The sequence below is a fragment of the Eriocheir sinensis genome, chromosome 31 (assembly GCF_024679095.1).
Source record: "Eriocheir sinensis breed Jianghai 21 chromosome 31, ASM2467909v1, whole genome shotgun sequence".
Classification (NCBI taxonomy): domain Eukaryota; kingdom Metazoa; phylum Arthropoda; class Malacostraca; order Decapoda; family Varunidae; genus Eriocheir; species Eriocheir sinensis.
In genome coordinates, this window is record NC_066539.1 from 967,617 (window position 1) to 979,206 (window position 11,590).

General features: G+C 41.0%; 1 protein-coding gene across 4 annotated transcripts in view; it reads left to right on the forward strand.

The window, feature by feature from the left end:
- LOC127005780 (F-box only protein 9-like) overlaps positions 1–5,425 on the forward strand; it is a 172,449-nt gene extending 167,024 nt beyond the window's left edge. For all 4 annotated transcript variants that reach the window (XM_050874877.1, XM_050874875.1, XM_050874879.1 and 1 more), the window contains one exon: positions 4,928–5,425. In XM_050874877.1, coding sequence (XP_050730834.1) covers positions 4,928–5,122 — 195 coding nt within the window. In that variant the 3' untranslated portion in view covers positions 5,123–5,425. The remainder of the gene's footprint in view (positions 1–4,927) is intronic.
- The last annotated feature ends 6,165 nt before the right edge of the window (positions 5,426–11,590 follow it).

The following is an 11,590-nucleotide window of genomic DNA, read 5'->3' on the forward strand; positions in this document are numbered from 1 at the left end:
CTTCCATCTTTCATAGTATTTTTTATATATATATATATATAGAGAGAGAGAGAGAGAGAGAGAGAGAGAGAGAGAGAGAGAGAGAGGCCAGTCATAGGCTATTTGACCGTTTGAACCTAGCTCCCCTCTCTTCCATCTTTCATAGTATTTTTTTTATTACGCTAAATTTTTTTTTTGCCGATTAGAGTATATTTGCTTATATTGAAAGGAACTGAATATGAATGACATGAATATTTCGCAGCAAGTGACACTGGCACTGATATTATTTTGGGTATTATCATTGTTGCCTGGTTAATATATATATATATATATATATATATATATATATATATATATATATATATATATATATATATATATATATATATATATATATATATATGAAAGATGGAAGAGAGGTGAGTTAGGTTCAAACGGTCAAATAGCCTATGACTGGCCTCTCTCTCTCTCTCTCTCTGACTCCAAGCACGTCGTTTTTTCTTTATTAGCTATATATAGGAATTGTCTGGCCAAAGTACAAGAAATTAACATATGTACGAGACACAGTTATCACCTTATGGTAGTGTCAAAATAAGTATTGTATGTGCCATAATTCGTCATCGCCGCAATCACAAGCTCGTGGTCGCCAACTGCCGTTGAATAACTCGTACACAGCGGGCTGTGTACGTTTTTATTATGTTTTTATTACAGCTAGCTTGTTTGTTGGTCTGTTTAGTGTATCAGCTAAAGCTTTGTTAACATAAAAGATGCAGAACATGCAGTATTGCACTATACAATACAGGTATATTAATACTTATAACAGTAATAATATCGTCATCCGGAGGCGTTTGAACGTTGGTTTTTTTTTCACAGCGTATCGCCGTGCTTCAAAATGATTCGCGTCGGTGTTTCTAAATATTCGTGTTTAGCAAGATAACGGAGGCTCCTATGGTTATTTTTGATATCGCATCTTAATCTACGGTATTTTCTACGTTTATCAGTAGGTCTGTTTTTCTTTTAAACTTGGTAATAAAAAAAAAATGATCGTTTTGACAAAAATCCTCAGGGGGGGGCAAATGTGGCCCGGGTCGGAACGAATAGGGTTAAGGCAGAGAGGCTGCTGATTGAGTGAGCGCCAGCGATGACATCATTGAACTTCCAGCGAATCACAAGCGTGTTTTCAGAACTATCAACCAATCGTAAGGCAGCCGCCTTCAACTGCAGCTTCAAAACGACCCGTTCTCTCGTCCTGTTTTCTTCCTTTTTCCAAGGTATGTATTTGGAGATATCAAGGGAGTAATGGGGGAAAAAAATATCAGCTTCTCAGCGGGTCGGAACAAATAAGCGCTTTTTCAGTGTTTTCAATACCCCAAGTTTCGCGATCCTCGAGTTTAGCGCTATCTCTTCAGAACGAAGCAAGCACAAAACTCGGGAGGGTACTGTAGATGAGGACTGGCAGGTTTTTTTTGTACAAGTCGAAGAAGTGAGCGTGGGTTACCTTTGTTCGCCACAAGACGAGAGTGCTCAAAGAGGAGAACAATGGGAATAGTCTCAGTTAGGGTTGCCACCTTGAGCTAAAAATAATAAGGAACGCAACATCCCATTCTCCATTACAGAACGAATCCATATTTTAAGGAACGGGTGGCAACCCTAAAATTTCTCTAGCCTGCCACAACTGACAGCCGCCGCTGGTGAAGGCAGAAGGAAGGGGGAGGGACGTTACAACGCGTATTTTACACATATTTCAGGACAACACTTGACAAGCATAATTTTATGGACTGGTTTTGTGGTTCACCGAGAAATGTGCTCACTACAGTTTTAAATACTGAATTTTATTTGCTTAAACATTCAGACAGCCAAATACAGAACATATGGCATTCTGTATTTTAAGAAAAGGGTGGCATGTTGGTAACCCTAGTCTCAGTCCACGTTGTAAACTAGTAGCGATAATATCCGTGCACTCGTGTGCAATTGCATTTGTGCTTTAGTGTTTTCAGCGCTGCAGTGTGCCCAAGAAAGATGGTTAAAAGGGATGGTGCTGCAAAGAAGAAAACAAACTGCAGATACTATGCTCACAACAGAACAGGATGCAAGCCTCAGGGGCGTGTATGCCCTCCTGGACGTGACTGACTCCCGTTCACCCTCCATCTCAGACAATACGTCGGGTTTGCTTCACGTTGGTTTTCAAACGTACATAGTTCCGGTGCCTCGAGAATAGCGGTTGCAGGAGTCTCCATAACAACCGTAACACATTGATTTGTGTTTTATATTATTTATTGTTGCTATTAGTTAGTAAAATTACTTTAATTCTGGATAAAATAACATGTAAAATGATTTTTATATAAATATTTTTTTGAGATATGGGATGCATTAATGGGATTTACATTAATTTCAGTGGGGAAATTCATTTTGGTTTATGAGTGTTTTGGTGTGGGAGCAAAATTCGGAGCAAATTAAACTCATAAACCGATTTATGACTGTACTTTCAAGTAAGATCCAGTAATGAAGTCCCTGGGTGAGAGGTCTCTTACCACCCCGTTTATCCCCACCATGCAAAGGACATTGCTAAATTAGGTGTTCAGCGTCGGGCAACAAAAATGATCCCTTCCTTGCGCAACAAATCTTATGAAGAAAGGCTTTCCACCCTTAACATGTTCTCTCTTGAGAAACATCACCTCCAAGGAAAACTGATCGAATGTTTCAAAATACTTAATGGTTTCACGAATGTAGACAGATCAACTTTGTTTATGATCAATGACACTTTGCATACGAGGAACAATGGCATAAAAATAAAATGTAGACAAGTAAATTCAGACCGCACCAAATTTTTCTTCAACAACATTGTAGTGCGAGAATGGAATAAGCTCCCACCTTCAATGGTCCAGTGTAACACGATTGACTCCTTTAAAAACAAGCTCGACCATCACTTCCTTCAACTTAATATTAATTAGAGTTGAAATGCAACATTTTGGAGCCATCTGCTTAATGTAGAATCACTTAGGTTTAAGGAGAGACCACCAAGTCTGGACCATGGGGTCTGTGTGGTCTGATTTTCTATGTAAATCTATGTAAATCTCTCCTGTCTGTCCATTACATCAGCATAGAGGAGGGGAGGTGAACTGACTGTTTGATAGGGGTTTGCCCACCCCTCCCCATCTCACCCTCTCATGTTTACCCATTCATCTTTGTATAAAAGGAAATCTGTACTGGGTTTCCTCACTTCCTCTCCGGGTTCTTACAACTGAAGATTGTGGCAGTGTCCACAGAAACTGTCTGGTAAATATGCATCTTTTGTCTGCAAGTGAGGGTTTCATTCACATCAAGGACACATCATTGTAATTATTCCAATCTATCATCCTTTACAAACAGCCAAATCGTCCACGGGTGGACCGTGAATGTTTGGAATGGCACCACAAAAATTGCCACTTTCGTGCAGTTGGGGGAAAAATCTGTGGATGTGCAAATCCACGAATAGTGTACCCACAAATGCATGAGGACAGGTAGATAGATTGATAGATTGATGCAATATACAGTCATCCCTCAAATAGTACAGTTTCCAATAGTACGGTTTTGTTTTTTTACGGATTGTCATAGATTTTCTTTGGATTTTTAAATTTCCCGCTCATCGCACCAAATAGCCATGGCGTGAGTGGCAACACTGTTCTACCAGACTGCCTCCCATGCACATCCCCTCAGTCTGTGTGTGTGCACAACATCAGGAACACTGTTCTGCCAGATTGAAGTCCTGTGTGTGCACAACCTCAGCTACGCTTCTCCATTACCACATAACATGAACATGGGACCCAAGAGACAAGCCAAAACACCTACTGAATGCACCCCAAAGCGTTCAAGAAAGGTATTCACCTTGCAGAATTGAAATTTAGAAGAAGTTACGTTTTGGTACAAGTTACGTTGCAGTAGGGATAGCTTACCACGGCGCCGCGTTCAGGACGCGAGTTCAGTCCCCGCCCAGTGCCACCAAGTTGGGAGTTTTCAGCCGCCACCGAGTGGCTTAAAACTACCCACATGCTGTCCAGAAGACCACCTATCAACCCAGACTCTAGATTTTAGGATTAAAGATGAGCTCCGGGAGGGCAGCATGAGCCAATGCAAGATGGCGCCACTATAAACACTGGCCTGCGCTACAACGGGCTGGGCCATACCATCAGGCCCTTCCAAAAACAAGCCTACTGGCGACACAGGCGAAGATGTAAAAAAAAAAAAAAAAAAAAAAAATCAGGGTCCCGCCTGGGCACAGTTTCTGCTCGCCGGCCAAAGTCACCAGTTATGCATTTTCTGCTGTATAGTTTCCACTTTGGGTAACGGAGCCATCCTGGCAGTGCTGCCTTCCACATTGTCAGCAAGCGAGCCATGTCATGCACTCACACTCTCTCTTACTCGCTATCACAGTTTCTATTACTCTCTAATTCACACTTGAAATAAGATACGAAACGGTAATTGTGGAGATTGACACCGCACCTCCAGAATACCACGTTACGCCTCCATATTATATAGTTAAGGGACGCATATTTAAACTACTGAAACCAAATTTTAAATATCCTGACCTCTAACCCGTGGGTAACAGCTGAGCCAGGCGGGACTCGGATTCCGTAGGAGTGCCCAGGAGTGTTTCTTGGGGGGGCACTAATTTAATACGGATTTTCGAATAGTACGGGGGTCCTGGGTCCCTAACCCTCGTACTATTTGAGCGACGACTGTATATATATATATATAGAGAGAGAGAGAGAGAGAGAGATAGATAGATAGATAGATACTATGTATTAAGTGGAAAACCTATTCACAAAGAATAGAAACATTTTTATGTTCCCTCAGTCTACGTAGATAACTCATAGATACATGAGTACTAAGAAACTTTTTGAAATATTCCTTGTAACAAAACTTCTATTGTAGTAACTCACATAATAATTTTGATATTTTCATTTTGCAGGAGTATGAGATTCGACCTGTCAAGGATCGCTTGCACTGGCAGTTAGTGTGGCGAACATACTCCATCATCTCTGTCTACTATGATGACAAGCAAAACATTTCGCAGATTGATGTAAATGACACCAGCAAGTTTCCTCCTCTGATTTTCTCCAGGGTCAAGAGCTACACATTGACAAGTGACAATCCCCTCACATAAAGACTAGAGTAGGGGAAGCTATGTTATGGTTAAAATTGCATTCAGCAAAATGTATTTTAGGGATGATCAGTATTAAGCTGACACAGTTGCTGCCTTCTCTTTCAGAAACCACCTAGGCAAGTTAGAAGCACTATCTGATGCTGATCATTATATATACAGTTTCAAATGCAATAGTCCAATAGGCAAAAGTTATATTGTTGTTACTTAATTTTGTTTAATGCAGGAACTTTTCTGTATTTTTTGGCAGTTAGTACTTTTTTGGCATTTGATGTCAATTTTGACAGTAAACTGAACATTCAGTAATATGAAAGAGTTTTTCTATTCCTATCCATTTTGTAGTGCCAAAATGGAATTCTAATATTCTTGGTTTTTACTTGGTTCACAATATCAGCATCATTTTCACTTATACCCTCTCTGACCTCCATTCTCAGAAGGTTTATGGACTCAATGGAGTTCCTTTTATTGTCCTTAAAATCTGTGCTTCTGTGCTGACACCCTGCTTGGTCAAACTCTTTTGTCTCTGCCTTTCAGTTTCTTCCTTTCCTTCCTGCTGGAAGTACACCTACATACAACCTGTGCCTAAGAAGGGAAACCGTTCCTATCACTCAAACTACCATCCTATAGCTTTGCTTGTCTCCCCAAGGCTCTTGAAACAATCCTTAACAGGAGAGCATGTATCAACTTCTGACCTCCTCTGATCACCAGTATGGGTTCTGCAAGGGGCATTCTACTGGTGATCTTGCCTTCCTAACTGACTCTTGGCTGTTTCGGTGAAACTTTCGCTGTTGCCTTAGACAATTCAAAAGCTTTTGACAGCGTCTGGCACAAATCTTTACTCTCTAAACTACCCTCCTACAGATTCCATCCCTCTCTCTCTGTACTGTTATCTCCAGTTTTCTCTTGGGCCAATCTATCACTGCTGTGGTAGACGGTCATTTTTTCCCTTAAACATACCAAAAGTGGTGTCCCGCAGGACTCTGTTCGATACCCCACTCTCTGTTGTTCATTCATGATCTTTCCAAAACAAACTGTCCTATCAACTGCTATGCTGACTATACTCAGTATTACTCAACCTCTTTTAACAAAAGATCCTCATAACAAGAATTACAAGTCTCTAGAGTGAAGGCTACAGAATGCTTAACCTCAGACCTTGCTATCATTTCTACTTTGGGCAGATGTCTTTCAGTGCCTCAAAAACTTATTTTCTTTACCTGTAAACGTGACACAATTTTCCATACACCTATTCTCCTAATCTTCAACAATACTCAGCTCTCCCTGTCTTCTAGAGCAGTGATAGTCAACCTGGGTGCATGGTGCACCCCAGGGTGCATGATTTTTTTCAAAGGGTACATGGAAATAATGGGGTACATGGAGGGGTACATGACAAGGCTAGTGTGTACAAGAATGCACACTACGAAAAGGTGTTTTAGGAAGAAAATTGTAAGTGTAATGTAAGAAATTAATTTAAATTGAGATTATAGTATTAAAAATATGTGTATTATATTAGTATATTACACTCAGTATTAACTATAGTTACTATACACAGTATAAAGAGCCATTCCCCCCCAGATAGGCAGATACTGCCCCAAAGTGTGGGAAAAGTATGAGAATTTGGTATAGGTACTTTTCACGGGTTTTGTGACACACTTCGCGCCTCACGGGTTGGCAACATTGCAGCTTGCGGTCCTGCGGCGGTGTACTGGTATTAGACGTGTCACTGGCGCTGTAGTAGAGGTATACACTCAGTACAGTGCTACCCTCATTCTACCTTCACGTTCCTTCGGACGCACAGTCAAGTTGACTCCCGACTTAACCACTCAAAATCGCTCGTATATTGGTGAGTAGTAAATAATGATAGGTGGATGGAAGGAAACACGGGTATGCAGATCAGACAATTTCTCATTTAATTTCGCTGTTGCTTCTTTCCCCTGAAGAAGCAACAACGAAAATACTCGGGAAATTAACTCTGATGTACAGTACATACCCGTGTCGTGTTTCCTTCCATTCACCTATCCACACATGTCACAATGTCTTGAATATGAGTTAATTTGTGTTTGTGGCATGTAGACGGCGAGAAGTACCAGACTGGGTGCATTATATGTCCTATATAATTGTTTAGGACCAAGTAGCTATTTTTTATATTTAAAATAGAGACCTAATACTTTTATTTATATATTTTCGGTCTTAAAAATAAAAAACAATGTGATTTTTTTTTTTTTTTTTTTTTTTTTTGTCGACGGCGCTAGGGTACATGAATTTTTCAAGAGCTCCCGGAAGGGTGCATGATCTTAGAAAAGGTTGAAGAACACTGTTCTAGAGTAAATTTCCTTGGTCTATCCTTAACTCAAAATCATAACTGGAAAAATCATGTCTCATATCTTACAAAATCGGTTTCCTTGACGTTAAGTGTTCTGTAGGCTCCACCAGCTCTTTACCCCCTCTCTGATGCTGTCAATAAACAAGGGCATTGTCCGTCCTCATATGGAGTATGCATCTAGTGTGGGGGTAGGGTCCCACACCCACCTACAGCCCTGCTGGAAAGAGTGGAGTCAATGGCTTTTCATTTCATCAACTGCTCTCTTCTTGATGACGATCTTCTACCCCTTAAATTCCACTGCAATGTTGCTGCTCTTCCTAGCTTCTATCCATATTTTCATGCTGACTGCTTCTAAACCTGCTAATTGCATGCCTCCCCCCTTCCACTGCCCTGCTGCACACAACTTTCTGCTCTTTCACATTCCTATTCTCTCCAAATCTCTTATGCATGAGTTAATTAGCATCTTTATTCTTTCATCCCTTCCAGTGGTAAACTCTGTAACAGCCTTCCTCCATCTGTAATTTCTCCTGACAATGACTTGAACTCTTTCACTCTCATGAGGAAAGTCTCAACTCTCAAGACACCTTTCCACCCGATACTGACCTCTCATTTCTCCTTTTTTGAGCTGCTTCCTCTACTGTAAAGAAGAAAAATGTAGTTGGAGAACACTCAAGGAGAAAGCGGTCACTTGAATGACCTGCAAATTGACAGTCTTCAAGAGTTTAATGCATTCAGAAAATTGTCTGAAGAATGATATCTCTCTCTCTATAAGAGATACAAGAGAATGTTTCATATGAAAAATAATCATTATGCAGTTGTCTAATACTGTGTATTGAAATATTACGGTACTCCCTCCTTGTATGTTAGGTTCCATATTTGTGTATAAGGAAAAAACATTTATAACATTTCAAGTACAGTATACACTGGGAAATGGCAGAAAATTAAAATTTACCCTTATTTACTCAAACTACTTAGTTTTCTTTTGCAGTCCAATGTGCCTTTTTTTCTGACACTTAATTTTGAATAAAAACATTGTCAAGGTTATCCAAAGCACTAGTGAAACCAGTGTCTCATAAATTCCTTACATACTCAAAGTACATAATAAATGCTTAACATAATATATAGGGTGAGGTGGACACAACCCATACTACTAGTGGGAAAATATTAATTAAAAATCTATATTTGCCCTAACAGGCAAAACAAAGAGTGCATAATACTCCTCAGGAAATGGGCTTCCTTTATGAGTATCTGTTGAGCTTCCCAAGAGAATATTTTTTTCTCCATAGGAAGATTTTTTTTTTTTTTTTTTTTTTTTTTGTATGGCTTGTGACCAGGGGGTCACGGCTTGTACACGAGGTGTTCACGGCCCGTACAATTTTATAAATAAATTTCTTAAAAATCTGGCTTTGCACCAAGACTCAAACCCAAATGCCTAAAGTAATCCTTAGGCTGTGGGCTTCCTTTGAGGTATCAGTTTAGATTGTTTGGACTTCCAATTCTGCAAGTGATGACAGTGTTTTAACTCGTAATTTTTAGGTGGTTTTCTATGCTCATCAAATGTAACCAGGCTTTACAATAACATTTTGCGTCGACTAGCTGTATGACTCGTCAACTACCCACGTTTGTTTACGGGATTCCCATGAACACAAAAACTCGGCACAACAATATCTTTCCATGCTAATATCTTTTCAATATGATCATGGCCATGGAAACCTTCACCAGCAAAGTCACGACATATTCACAATCACCATACACTACATATACTATGAGGCAAGAAAATTGCACCAGACAACTCAAAAATTAAAAAACTTGCCTAGCATTGTCAGGCGTGAGGCTTGCGGCACAATATGGCTGCATCAACTGTTGGTGTCCCATTTTCTTTCTTCTGTGGGAAGGGAGACTTTCCTCGATGATTTGTTTCGACAAGACGGCCTTTGTACGTCTCGTGACTGTGTATGAGTTATGTCCACCTCATCCTACACCTGTCCTGCCATATTCACAAGTTCACTATTAGCAGATTTGCACATTTACAGATTTCCCTGAAAATGCACAGTCACCCACAAAGGAATATTTGTGGTGCCACTCCAAACATTCATGGTCTTCCAAACATTCATGGTCTGCCAGCATATGATTTGGCCGCTCCTGAGGAAAGGATGATGTATACGTGCACAAAGCAGGATTGAATTCTACAAACTGTACTGTAATACACCGGGTATTCGATATATGCAAGTTCGAAATATGCGAATTCGCTCATATGCGACTAACCGAAATGTGCCAAGTATTAGTTTTATGCGAGAAAAATTCGCTATTATGCAAGTGGCAGCGCTGGTGCGACTGGTTGGTGAGGTATGGTGGCCGACTCACACTAGGGGGCGGCGGGTCAAATGTTTTCGTGCACTTTCCTCGCCCATAATTAACCTTTTCCTCCCTCTGATCCTAAAGTTAATCCTCAGGTAGCTAATTATCAGCCTAAATCGTAGACTTTGGGTGTGTCTCCGCGGAAGCAATCAATGTTCTTTATTGTTGCGGTAGTGCTTTATTATTCTGAAACGGTGCCGGAATAAATAGTTGAGGGTTCCAAAACGGGTCGTGGAACATAACCCCCTATAATTAATAGGATGATAGGTTCGATATATGCGAATTCACATCATGCAAGCTTTTTGCAGAACGTAACCCTCGCATATAACGAATACCTGGTGTATATGCAAACCTCTTACAAATATGGGCTCATATGCTCAAAGCTGTAGTCCTGGTCCTCACTCACCAGCGGGGACCAAGTCCTTAGATGTTGTCCCAATGGCTGCCGCCTGCAATGCTCAAAACACTCGGCGCCATGTTGTGACATCACGGTCCCATCTCGGGGCTGCAATCCCAGGACTGATGAGGACCAGTGCTAAAGCTTCAAGTGAATTCACATATATCGAACTGATCATCTCATTAATTATAGGGGGTTATGTTCCACGACCCATTTTCGAACCCTCTAACTATTTATACCGGCACCATTTCACAGTAATAAAGCACTAAAGATTGCTTCCGGGGAGACACCCAAAGTCTATGATTTAAGCTGATAATTAGCTACCTGAGGATTAACTTTAGGATCAGAGGGAGGAAAAGGTTAATTAAAGGCGAGGAAAGTGCGGGAAAACATTTGCACCCACTGCCTTCTAGTGCGAGTCGGCCACCATACCTCACCAACCAGTCACACCAGCGCCGCTACTCGCATAATAGCGAATTTTTCTCACATAAAACGAATACTTGGTGCTTTTAGATTTGTTGCATATGAGCGAATTTCATATTTCAAACTCGCATATATCGAATACCTGGTGTACTTCATCATCAGCAATATCTACACCTCTACACACGATTTAAGGTACGTATTTGAGTTCCACAGATATGCATAGGTTTATTTTAACATGGCATGGGTCACAGGAACGTCTCGTGCGTGATTTGTGCGTTGGTTGTGGAGATTTAAGAGTACCTGATGTGGCTTCAGCTCGGATGGCTTTGATCAATATTTCTTATCCCATGAAGCTGTAATAGCCTCCATACATGTGTGTGTGCAGGGGGCTTCGTGATGCAGTGGTTAGCACACTCGGCTCACAACCGAGAGAGCCCGGGTTCGATTCCCTGGCGGAGTGGAAAAATTTGGGCGGCTTTTCCGATACCCTACGCCCCTGTCCACCCAGCAGTGAATGGGTACCAGGTATTAATCGGGGGTTGTGTCCCGTCTCCTGGGATCTGTTCCCTTCTCCTAATTCTTTCCCCTTCTGTCTCTCTCTGGCATATGACCACAGATGTTGCACCGACTAAACGAAACTTTCAACCTTTCCATACATGTGTATAGCTTTATTTTAACGTGGCATGGATCTCAGGAACTACTCATGCATGATTTATGCATTACTTGTGGAGATTTAAATGTCGCCCATGAGGCTTTGGCGTTGATGACTTGCACCAACAGTTTTTTTTATCACATAAGAGCCTCCACATGATGCCGCATTTTCACTGCAACAAGTCATCATCATCATCATCTTCGTTTAACGTCCATTTATTCCCTATGGTGGGGTTGGACGGGATATGAGCCTCCTCCACTGTTGCCGGTCCATAGCCATTTCTTCCGTGATGTTCAGCCTCCTCATATCTTCCTCCACCAC